A 13,242-nucleotide genomic window follows, 5' to 3' on the forward strand; every position below is an offset into this window, starting at 1 on the left:
GAACAGGTGAGACGCAGAGATGTTAATGTCACTGTCCTTGACCAAAGAGCTCAGTGGGCCACGGATTCACATCTGATTCCAGGAGTAAAGAAGATGGTGGCATTTGGGATGAGGGAGAGGAAGGAGAGAACATTTCAGGGATCAGAAACAGTCTGAATAAGGGCTGTCAAAGACAAATCCTAGGGTCAATTTAAAAAAAAAAACGCTGTATGATTTCTACACTGAAATTCTAAGTAACTTAGTTCACTTAGTAACATTTTATAACAAAAGTTTATTTTCAAAATGCTGTACTTTTATCCACAGATCCCAAACAATTCAAACTACTTTGATCACTTTTCAAAACCATCCCTGTTCTTCTGAGGAAAGCAGAGATCAAACCCTACAGGAGGAGCCTGCATTTATGGGTGGAATGAGGTCAGCAACAGTAGCAGACTGAATGTCTCCTAACTAATCTCTACTTCCAAATTTCTCTCAGAGCTCTCTTTTGGTACTTCCCCACAAGTTTTCTCTTTAACTAAAAAGACAGTTAACTCAGTCTCCTGTTAAAAAAAGAAACAAACAAACAACTGAGCATTTCTTCCCCATACATGATAGGTTTACATAATCAGAGCTTTTGAAGAATCACACACCAGTTTCCCTGATCGTAGTAGCTTTGCAGAATGCTGACATTACTCAAAGTCTGGCAGGCGGCTTCCAATTCTCCCTCACAGAATACATGGTAGTAACGATGAAACACAGGACCTGGGTCATGGGATCCTACTGTACCAAACTGCTCAACAGGTTTGTCTTTACCACGGTTTCCCTTAAGGTGCCAGGGAACCAGTAAGTCTTGAGAATGAAAAGAAGTCCTGTTAGTGTGAACAGGCAGCTTAGAATTAGTAACTTTACTTGAATTACAGCCTCCCTCCCAAAAGTCACTAATGGAGGGGACAGAACATGCTGAATCTTGATCGCCCATGTCAGGCATTTGCTCAAGTAACTCCTGCACTGATGCATCACTGCTGATCTCCTCTTTCTTTCCTTGGCTATTTCTGTTTCCTCTAAGATACTTGGACTTCTGCTTATTGTATTCTTGTTCCATTGCCCAGACGTAAATGAGTGCCTTCCCACCAGGTCTCAGGAGTCGAACAAGTTCTTGGAGAGCTGCCACTCTACGTTCCTAATAAAAAAAGACATTACCAATTATCAACCAGGAGGAGATAAAGAAAGGAAACAATATAACTGACTGTACGACTGTTTCAATTAGGATGAACAGCCCAGGAAAGTTAACAAAGCAATTTTATATAAAAAAGAAAAAACAGAGAAGGGCCATTTTGCTGAGTGAGAAAAAATGAATTGAGGAAGTAGGGCAAAGGGTATTTTCATTTCTGTTAATCTTCCCTGTAACTTTTCCTTTGATTGACTAGATACAGAAAACAACTGGTGACCTCTTGTAAGGCTAGGAGCAGTAATATGAAGTACTTTTAGGCTAATCATTACATTTATAAAATGCTTGTTGTACAAAGAAATTGTATAAAATGTATAAAGGAGACTTCTACTTCTGTCTTGGATGAAGTATCTTATTTTGGACTAACCCTTCCTCTGAAAACAACCATAAAAGGTGGATAAAATACATACAACAGCTGCTTGAAGGTACTGAAAAGCAACACTGCAGGCAAGACTTGAAGGGCTATAATCCCTGAGAGAAGGGAATTAAACCAAAGTGAGCTCTACACTCACCCCAGCTTGTTTCTGAGATTATTTGCCAATTTGCAATGTGGAGAATAGGGCACTAGCAGAAAGCAGCAGTCTCCTGGGTTGAGGAGACCAGGATTGGAGTTCAGGGAAGCCAACGGAGCTGGGAATTGAGGGACAAAATCCTGGAGAAAGGGGAACTGCAGGGAAGGGATCCCAAAAATCTACATGCAAACTCCCCTCAAGGTATTTGCCAATTCCTAAACATGCACAGGGTGAAATACCAAGACACTCAGCACAGTAGCAGCTGGGAAGTTAAAAAGCTAAACAGAGAATTTAGCATCAAAATGATACTAGAGAGACAGAGGCTTTTTTACCTTGGCCCACCAAGGTGTAATGTCCATAGAATACACCCTAGGCTTTCACCTGGGACCAGAAGGGCCACAAGCCGGAAGTGGGAAAAAACTAAAATAGATATAAACTGGTCCAAACAAAGCCTAAAAAAAACTCTCCACAGAATTAAAATGATCTGCTTCTACCATAAACACTCTTAGGAGGAAAATAAAATCATCCAAACATTTTAATACACAATGTTCAGCATCCAATCAAAAATTATGAGGTACACTAAGAACAATCAGCACCAAATGACTGAAAACAGACCATAGAAACAAACCCTCAAACACAGTCCTTAAAATAACTATGGTTAATATGTTCAAAAAGCTAGAGGAAAAGACAAAGAATTTCAGTAAAGACCTAAAATATATAAAAAAGTCAAACAAATCGTAGAACTGAAAAATACAATAGATGAGTTTAATAGCAAATTAGACACATTGAACAGAATTACTGAACCAAAATTCAGGTCAGTCTGAAGTATCCAGATTGAAGCATAGACATAAAAAAGGGTGGAAAATACAGAAAACAGTGTCAATCTAGAATTAAATACCTAGTGAAAACATCTGTTCAAATAAAGATAAAATAAAGACATTCAGACACACAAAAGCTGAGAGACTTTGTTACCTATGCTATACCTACATTAAAGAAAATAGCAAAGAGAATTCTTTAAGCAGAAGAAATTAATCCCTTATGAAACCTTGAAAATGTAGGAAAGAAGGAAGAACATCAGAAACTGTAAATCATATGAGTACATATAAGTGAATATTGACAGTTTAAAACAGTAAAAATAATAATACACAATAGTAATACCATAAAAGGCAGGAAGGGGCTAAATGTAGTTAAACTGCCGTGATAGTTTTGTATTGTTCCGGAAGGGAGAAAAAGTACCAATATAAGGTAGACTCTGATGTCAAAGACTGCCTAACTAGCAAGCTAACCAAAAAAATAAGAAAATCAAAACCTGCTGCTGTTGAGTCGATTCTGACTCATAGCGACTGTCATGGATTGAACTGTGTCCCCAAAAAATATCTGTCAACTTGGCTGGGTCATGATTCCCAGTATTGTATGATTGTGCACCATTTTGTAAATATGATTTTATTTCCTTATGTGTTGTAAACTCTATCACACTGATGAGGTCTACAAGACTGGATAGTGTCTTTAGCCTATCTCTTTTGAGATATAAAAGAGAGAAGTGAGCAGAGACACACGGGAACCTCATGCCACCAAGAAAGCAGTGCCAGGAGCAGAGAGTGTCCTTTGGACCTGAGGTTCTTGCACTGAGATGCTCCCAGACCAAAGGAAGACTGATGCATCACAAGGACCTTCCTCCAGAACCAAGAGAGAGAGAAAGCCTTCTTCTGGAGATGATGCCCTGAGTTTGGACTTGTAGCTTACTGGACTGTGAGAGAATAAATTTCCCTTTGTTAAAACCATCCACTTGTGGTATTTCTGTTAGAGCAGCCCTAAATGACTAAGACAGCGACCCTATAGAACAGAGTAGAATTGCCCCATAGGGTTTCCAAGGAGCAGCTGCTGGATTCAAACTGCCGACATTTTGGTTAGCAGCCAAACGCCTAACCACAGTGCCACCAGGGCTCCAGCAAGCTAACAGAGGAGGAAAATATAATAATGAACTACATTAAGGATGCAAGCCTAGCAACTGAAGAAAAATGAGATTTGAACTATTAATACACACACATATGCACATACATACATATATAAAGTTGATAAAAAGAAACTGATGTCTCCAGTTCCACAGCTCTCCTAGCCTTGGATGATATCTTCTTCAATTGTCAAAGTAACATACACTGTATTGTACACCTAAGTGACTCACTGAAAATGACCACAAAAGCCAAAGAAATAATCTTACATCAAGTATTAGAGTGGAAGGAAGCAGCTTTAAATGCATAGTTTATAGAGAAACGAGTTAGTGTGAGGAAACTTTGTAAAGATTTTTCCAAGTTTGGTCTTAGAGTTGGGGAATATTGAGAAATTAAGCTAAAAATATAAAGTGAGACCAGTTTATAAAAATTCTTGAAAATAGTTATTAAAATAATAATAGCTAACATTCTCACTGAGTTCTTACTAAGTATGACACTATGATAAGCAATTTACGTAGACTGTCTCATTTATCCTGACAACCCTATGAAATAAGTTATCGTCATCTTCATTCTACAATGAGAAAACTAAGTTTTCAGAAACCACTAAAAATACTTGCTCAAGGTTACAAAGGTAAAAAGAACATAAAATACTAGGAGTGATGTTAAGGAAGAATCAGGCAGGCTGGAAAGGACACTGTAGTGGTGAAGGGATGAAGTACAGGACAGTAGAACTCTTTTACTAGTACTGTAACTCCCTTATCTCATTGTTCCCAGACACTTGGACAACTAAAATTGCCCTTCCACAGTCAATCTTGCCTCATATCCTGAATTATCTTCCATAGTGACATAAACAGGACCCCCATAAGGCACAAATCTGATCAAGGCACTCATATATGTAAGGCCTTCCAATGGCTCTCAAAGTCCAAATCCGTGGCATTCAGCCAACAACATACGAATCCAAACCAACAACTAAATAAATGCTACCCCTTTCACTAGGTATGAGCTTTATGAAAGCAGGGACTGAGTCTTTGTCTAGCACATAATTGATTTTCAGCAAATTATTTTTTAATAAATAAATGACAATAGATACAAGAGAAAGGTGGATATGAGAAATTTCTAACATTATATAGGACTTTGTACAGTTGACGGCATTCAACATATCTGCAATTGCAAAATAACGGAGATATATATACAGGCATGTGTTAGTATGCATATATATGTATTTGTGGGTATGGGTATTACTATCTTTTTATGAATTGAAGGCAAAGATAGTCCACTGACAATGAGTTGTACACATCTGAATATGTGGTTGAAGGGACCAGCGCGTGCCAACATTTCATCCAAGCGAAGAGGATTTTTTTTTTAATTTACTGGTATAGTTGCTGTTTTCAAGCCTTTCTGTGTTCGCAATAATGCTTCTAGGTGTACTGATGGCCAGTGGCTTTTACTATAAAGAGCCTCCCCAGCCCCATTTGCTCCAGTCCAGTAGATTCCCTTGGTTACTTTTAAAAATAAAAAGCTAATGATTGAAGGGACAAATGACACAGAAGGTTTTCTGTTTTGTTTTCAATTCGGTTAAGGTTATAAGGTCTACCGAAAAGGTCAGTGACCCTGTCACAGGGTGATCTGTAAAGTTATTTCTTAGATCAGAAACTGCTGGCACACAGAAAAAAGTTTTTTTTTTAAATGAGAGAAATATAAAATACTAACTTTACTTATTTTTAAATTGTGAACGTACAAGACTAATTTTAAAAGTCTATGACATAAATACTGCCAGCTATATAAGACAGAGTTTTGAGAAAAGAGGAAAAAAAAAGAATGGGAATGAAGTGAGACTCAGATGACAGGGATGAGAGGAAGGGCTCAGAAAGAAATATGGAAAACAGAAATAAAGAGGCTCAGAGTCTGAGAAGAGAGTAATCAAGTGGCCTAGAACCGATGATCGCCTAAAGTCTCTTCCAGCTAAAATTCTATGACTTTGAAGAAAGGCATTGAAAGGTGGAAGATACTTGGGGCAGAAAAAAGGCAGAAACATGTGGCAATAAAGGCAAGCTAGGGTCCAAATCAGCCTCTGATTAAGTAAACTTGACTAACTCCCATGTAGCTCATCTTCATTCCACATGCTTTTTTAACAAACGGCAAATTGTGTGACAGAAAGAGAATGGAAAGAAGTAAAAGCTAAAATAGTGTCCCTGACTATTTTTGCCACTTTGGTTACCATTCTTAAAGAATGATAATACTTACTGCTGTTGCAAAATGGTGAATGACAGCAATGGAGATACAGGCATCACAGGACTCACTGCGGACTGGTACTGCCAACGCATCACAGATAAAGGCCTGAAACTGCCTCTCCCTACAGATGTCCACAAGGTTTTGGCTACGGTCACAACCAATCTATAACAGAGAAATAATTTCAAACATTTTGTTTAAATGCTATGAGAAATTAAGAGCTATGAGTTTATTGCATACCATAATTATACAGATTTCGTATTCATTGTGAAACGGTCTGAGATCATGAAATTACCAGCTCTTAACAGCCAGTACAAAGTTGGAATATATACGAGTGCAGGGCAGCATTTATTACCTCAACAAGTACCAAAAAGAACTCAAATTAGTGAATGGAAATGAATTTGACTAGAATAAAAACAACAGTGATAGAAATGGGAGGTCCTAATTTGCATCTAATTGATCACCGTTCAGAATCTGGATCTTTCTGTAATATCACACATTAAAAATGGAAATTATCCCATAACACTGACATTTTAGAGGGAGCTACATATATGATGATGTAAGAAATCACTCATTACTATACATACTATATTGTGATGGCCCATAGTAGCAGGAGGATGGTGGATTTTCTTCTGCTGCTTTATACTTTTTAACATGTATTACTTTTACAATCACACAAAAAAACTCTCAAAACAAGAGTAAAATAATTTATTTCACTTTTTAAAACTACTGAGTCTTGTTCTGCTAAATGCCCGATCTGCAGCAAGATTAAGTACTGAATTCAAAATTTGTAAAATACTATTTAATTAAATCTTTTGGTATCACCAAGCCACCCTATGGGAACGAGGGCACTGAAGGTAGCTAGCAGCATGCTCTCATCTCCCTGAGCAGGTGAGGCCTAACGTGCCTTATGCCTGTGTCTGGTTCTGTGGGAGGAGTCTGGGGCTAGGCCTTCCTCTCGTCTCTCTACTAGTTTTTGTTGTTGTTGTTGTATACAGGTAGTTCTAAGAATTCTCTATCTATACACACACACACACAAACACACACACACACACACACACACACACACACGGCAATGAACATGTAAAGTGGGGAAGAATGGGAGGGGCTGAAGAAATGTTAAATCACCAATTAATAAATATCACTAGATATTTCTTCTTAACCTAATCTCTATAACAGGGAAAAGAAATATATAAGCAGATTTAGTCAAATAGAAATGGCCACTGCAAGCTTATATTTACTCATTTAATTTTTTGATCTAAATGAGTACTGATCTTTAGGATTCCCTCATCCCTTCTGAGAATAAAGGATATAAACCTTCATGTCAACACACCATACTGAGTTAAATCACACTGCCATACTACTCATACTTAATATGAGTTTGTTCAACTTCTGATTAGTATTAAACAGCTTCTATATTCTATCCCAGAGCTGCATTAATTTCTGAGGTGAAATAAAAGGTACCAAGCTAGAGGTAAAGTACAGCAATCTTCTCTGATTCCTATTCAAGATGGAAAAGTACTAAAGGGCCTATTAATAACAACAGTGGAGTGGCAAGATTCTCAATTAATAGTTACCCCTGCTAACCAAAAGGTTGGCAGTTCGAATCCACCAGCCACTCCCTGGAAACCCTACAGAGCAGTTCTACTCTGTCCTATAGGGTTGCTATGAGTCAGAGTTGACTCGACAGCAACAGGTTTGGTTTGGTTTTTGGTTTTACCCATGTAAGATATAAACCTGGCCTATTACTTTTATTTATTTTCATCCATATTCCATGCCACTCAGCCAACAGACACAGTACTCAAAGGAAAATACTACTCAAATAACAAGCTTATTATATTTTGGTGCTTGCTAGCTTTTGCTACAATCAAATTCCATTCACGGAATCAGAAGTTTCAAGTATGCCCAATTCTGACTAATACATGTATCTTGCTAAAAGTCAACAGGAAGGAATCCAACTTGTCTATGCAACAAATTCCCCAGAGAGAGAGCCCAATATTTTCAGAGGAAGAAAGTTATTATCTAAGAATCACAGATAAAACAGAATAAGAACAGCAGCCAAGCAAAACAAAAGAAAATCTCCCTCTCCTTCCTGCCAGGCATTTGTGGTTATTAGTACACAGCACTGCTCTTCACCAACAAGAAAGCAGAGGCAACTTTAGTAGTAAAGCATCAGGTCTTCTACAGACTGCTCAATGACTCTGACTCATGCCTACCTCAGTACTTTCATCTTTCACTTATTTTGCCTGAGTCTCCTGTACACTATAGTCAAATCGTCACTATTTTTTTCACTTCTCCTATTTTTATACCAAGGATAGTACTAAGCATTTGAAAGGAGCCCTGGTGGTTCAAGGTTAAGCGGTCAGTTCAAATTCACCCACAGCCCTGCAGGAGAAAGACCTGGTGATCTGCTTCTATGAAGATTACAACCTAGAAAACCCTATAGGGCGGTTCTACTCTGCCATATGAGGTCACTATGAGTCAAAATCACCTGGGTGGCACATTGTTGCACAACAGCAACAACAACACCAGCAAAATGTTGCATAATGTCAACAACAGGATAGAGAATGGCTTATTTTAAATATCCCTGTCTATTCAAGGAATTATGTAAAGTTACATGTTTCTGTGTGCTGGAAGGAGATCAATGACATAAAAAGACATATTGGGCTTAAATCGTATACTTTTGCTCCTATATACTTTTTTAAAATCTTCAATAAAGTATTAAATATGCAATTCTGGAATTACAGGTAAAGTTAAAAAAATATTCAAACTAGTAGTCAAGCTGCAAACTAAAACAAGGTTCCATTTTTTTCCCTATTAAACTACCAAATATTTGAAAACCAAAATATACCAGGGTGATAGAACTGTGATAAAACTTATTTTCATATAGTGCTGGTGACAGTACAATTTGGCAAATCATTTTTTTTAAGGAAGATGAAAACGTTCACAACTTTTTACCCAATAATTATATGCTTCTAAAAAATTCTCATAATAACACAAAACAAGGAAACAAACTACACAGGTTAATAATAACTGATTATGTACTGTGTATTAAAGTAGATTCTTTGTATTAGTGCATTTAATCCTCATAACACACCTTGAGTTAGGTATTATCATCCTTATATTGCAGATTAGAAAACTATCGCAAAAAAGAAGAGTAATTTGCGCAAAGTTAAACAATAGCTAAGTGGTGGTGCAGGGATTTAAATCTGGGTCTTCTCACTACAGCTTTCCATGTTCTTCCTTCTTCTCACATTGTCTCTCAATATACATGTTCATTACACTGTTATTTACAATAGCTCCAAACTGGCAACAACCAAAAAATGTCCATAACATCTACTTAATGGAATAGTAAAAAGTCCAGGAATTTTATAAGACTACATATCAAAATGCAAACGTTAAATAATAAAGATGAGTTATCAAATTGTTTGCAGACTGATTATTATATAAAACATTTATAGAAAAAACAGTGGAAGAATATTCATCACAATAAACTGGTTGATTAGGGTGACAGAATTATAAGTGAATACCTTTCCTTTCATCCATACTGTAAATTGTGGTTATACTATTTTTATTTCAAAAAAATACAACATTTGAAACAATATTAAGAAAATATGCACTTATAGGAACACCAGACTGGCAGCACATAGTTTAAAGTGCAGAGAAATAGGCAAAGGCAGTAAGTATAGTGATAAGAGCATACTAAACCCTAGATCTGACCTCTAGCTTCACTGATAACTAGCTACACAACCCAGGAAAGTTACTTAATATCTCTGAGCCTCTGTTTCCTCTTAAAAAAAAAAAAAAGACTACTTCTTAGGGTTAATATAAGAATTAAATGAAATGATGCATGCTAAATATTTTATTAACCCAGAAAAGTGCTATGCAAATGTTAATTATTACTGTATGGAAGAAGGGGTAAACAAAAACTCGTCCTGAATTCTAGATATGAAGAAAAATCCATGTGTGATGGTTAACATTGTCAACTTGGCTAGACTATAAGTCTCAGTGGTTTGGCAGACACTATGTATCACCTCCCATTTTGTGATCTGATGTAAGCAGCCAATCAATTGGAAGAGGTGTTTTCTTGGGGGTATGGCCTGTATTCACGATATAAATGTATGTTCTGGCAAAGCTTGCTCTTTCTCAATCCTGCATTTGTCTAGTCATCCTCTGACCTCCGGTTCTTGGGACGTGAGAAGTCTTCAGCCTGCTGCCTGACCTGCAGATTTTGGATTCACCAGCTTCTGCAACCCCGTGAGGCAGAAAAAGCCTCCAGTCTGACAACCGACCCACGGATTTGGGACTTGCCAGCCTCCAAAACTGCATGAACTATTTCCTTGAAATAAATCTCTCTCTATATATGGAAACCCTGGTGGTGTAGTGGTTAAGCATTACTGCTGCTAACCAAAAGTCAGCAGTTCAAATTCACCAGGTGCTCCTTGGAAACCCTATGGGGCAGTTGTACTCTGTCCTTTAGGGTCACTATGAGTCAGAATCAACTTGATGGCAATGGGCTTTTGGGGTTATATATTTATATATATGCTTCACTTATTTTGCTCTTCTAGAGATCCCAGCCTAAGCACCATGTATCTTAAAAGTATCTTACACTGAGTTAAGATTCACCCATTCGGAAGTTGTCACATTTCCTTCAAGGTTTCAGAACACAGCACTGTACATATTCCTGGTTTTCAAGTAAGAAATGAAATGTAAATTCACAAGTGTGCTCCTCATCATTCAACAAACCACTTACAAGCTTCTACTATGTGCCAAGTAAGTGGAGAACAAAACAGACATGATTCCTGCCATCTCTGAGCTTACAGTCTGGTGCTCTTTATCACCAGAGCTAGTCCTTCAGGTCTCTCTTGGCAGAGTACCATACAGCATGAACTCTGAAGTTGGAGACATAAGTTCTAATGCTTTCCCTAGCCCTATGAGACCTTGAGTATGTCACAACCTATTGCGCCTCAGTTACCTTGTTTGTAAAATGGAGATAGTAATACCAATCTCATAGACTATATATGTAAGAAAACACTACACAGTACTTGGCATAAAGCAGATGCTTGACAATGTTAGTTTCCTTTTTGTTCCTTCCTTCACAGGGGTAATCAATACAGTTTAAAAAAAAAAAAAAAAACTCATCAATGTAGAGAGAGGTCTACGTAAACAAATCCTCCAATTCTTACCATTATAAACAAACTTCTGGCAGTACTGAGTATTATATTTACAATCCCAACTATTTGCAGCAACAAAGAAAATCCATACCAACCATTAAGTAATTATCTAGGAAACAAATTTGAACTAAATGTGTTCCAAGACCAAAGCACAGAGCAATCACTTAGTGAATGCACCTGGCCAAGCTCACGGTATGTACATCTTACCCATTATTGATATTGTTTATATGTCATAAGTCTCTTAAAGGTATAAAATCTTGCTTATAAAATTTAACTCCAAAAAGAAAGCCAATACCTAGTGCTGATGATATAAATGAAGACTCCAAAAAAAATTGTTCTTAGCCAGAAAATAGAAATTTTGAATTAATGAGTAGAACAGCAAGGTCAGGGGTAACTCAGCGCTACGATAAAAACACTTTCACCACATATACTTCTTACAGAAATGAAAAGCAGTTCATAAAACTATTTCCATGAGTGCTCAAGCTAGTAGAAACAATGAATTTTGTTAAGGAAATTGTAAGTAATAGTAATCCTAATAATTTTTTAGATTTTCAGACTATCCCACATTTGACTACATACAGTGACTATCCCAGGGCAAGTCTCATGAATGTCAAGAAATGCACATACTTTCATGCTCAAAGATGACTGCTCAAAACAGACTCAAATAATGCAGCTCCATCCACGCTGGAGCCTCAGCAGCTTAAAAAAGCAGGCTTCCCTTTTGTCATAGATAATTCCAATTCTGTTATAATGACAGCCTTAACTCCAACCAGACTACTTTTCATTCATTCATTAAGCCATAGGGGCTTCCCTGGAGGTTAGACAATGCAGTAGGCTCTGGGGAACAGCAGAGAGAAAGGAATGCATGCAGACTTCCCACTGATAAAATGAACATGGATAACGGGGAGGCAAGCGTACATGTGATTTTCCAGTCCTTCCAAATATATTCCTTCTTGAACCAGCTTCAGGTTTTGGGTTCAGTTTTCTGTTTATCAAGAAATCATTCTTTTCAATTGTAACAGAATAATGGTATCATTATGACCAAGTTAATCAGGTTCACTTTAACCTAGTTTTACGGTCACAAATGATACTTGATTAGATAAAACCATGGGCAATCATCAAGAAAGTGCAATGGCAGAGCCTACGGAGAAACATTTTTGGACAGTATTTAGAGATTAAAGCACCAGAAGATATCACTTTTTTTTTACTGTTGTTAGAGTTGTGATTTTAAGTGGCATATCAAAAACCTACTTCCTTCCAACATGAATAAACAACTCACTAGACCTTATTCTTTATAAACAAAAATGTAGGTGTAAACATGATGACACTATATGAATATCAATGTCTTCTCTTGATGAAAAGCTATTCTTTCATCTGTCTCTTAATGCATAAACTTTACCTTTCCTCAAAAGCAGTAGTAACTTCCTTCATGTAGGTGCACAACATCTAGGATGCGGTAAAAATAAAGATTATTATAAGCAATCTGACAAACTACAATAACCCATGAATGTAGACTGCTCTCATTCTCCTTATCTACTCCCTTACTCTAGACCTTCCCCACTAATCTTGAGAAAAGGAAGCACCAGTTCCTCACACAGCAGTGTTGATATGAGTATTTGTAATAGTACAGTAGAGTAGAAAGGACTTCCAACTTCAGGCACAGCAGGGAAAAAGTCGTCCATAGAAAAAAAATTACAGCACTGAAACAGAAACTTTGGAGTAAGAAATGGGTTCAACCCTGGGTCTAGCACGGTGATCTTGGTCAAGTTAATTAATCTATTTGAGCCTTAGTTTACTCAATAGTAAAATACCAATAAATAATAACTTTTTCCCCTAAGAACACTGGATTCGGAGCCAGAAGGCATAGGTTCAAGTTCCAGTTATGTTACCTAATTATATAGCTTTGTTTATAAGAAGTGGATAAAAACATCCAATACATTCTTCTCACACTTATGAGTAACTAAACAAATAAAATAGCTTCTATAAAAATCCTTTCTCATGAGGAAATGCTCACGATCACTAGCCATTAGAGAAATGCAAATTAAAACCACAATGAGATACCATCTCACCCCGGCATTACTGGCACAAATCAAAAACACTGGAAATAACAAATGTTGGAGGGGCTGCGGGGAGATGGGAACTCTTATGCACTGTTGGTGGGAATGCAAAAT

At 37.2% G+C, this 13,242-nt stretch overlaps 1 protein-coding gene across 2 annotated transcripts in view; it reads right to left on the reverse strand.

Annotated features, from left to right (window-relative positions):
• Positions 1-564: 564 nt before the first annotated feature.
• Positions 565-13,242, reverse strand: part of ALKBH8 (alkB homolog 8, tRNA methyltransferase) — a 53,400-nt gene continuing 40,722 nt past the window's right edge. For both annotated transcript variants that reach the window (XM_023736945.1, XM_004382470.3), the window contains 2 exons: positions 5,913-6,062; positions 565-1,159 (listed from right to left, as the gene is read on the reverse strand). In XM_023736945.1, coding sequence (XP_023592713.1) covers positions 605-1,159; positions 5,913-6,062 — 705 coding nt within the window. In that variant the 3' untranslated portion in view covers positions 565-604. The remainder of the gene's footprint in view (positions 1,160-5,912; positions 6,063-13,242) is intronic.

Source organism: Trichechus manatus, unplaced genomic scaffold, assembly GCF_000243295.1.
Source record: "Trichechus manatus latirostris isolate Lorelei unplaced genomic scaffold, TriManLat1.0 scaffold00094, whole genome shotgun sequence".
NCBI lineage: Eukaryota > Metazoa > Chordata > Mammalia > Sirenia > Trichechidae > Trichechus > Trichechus manatus.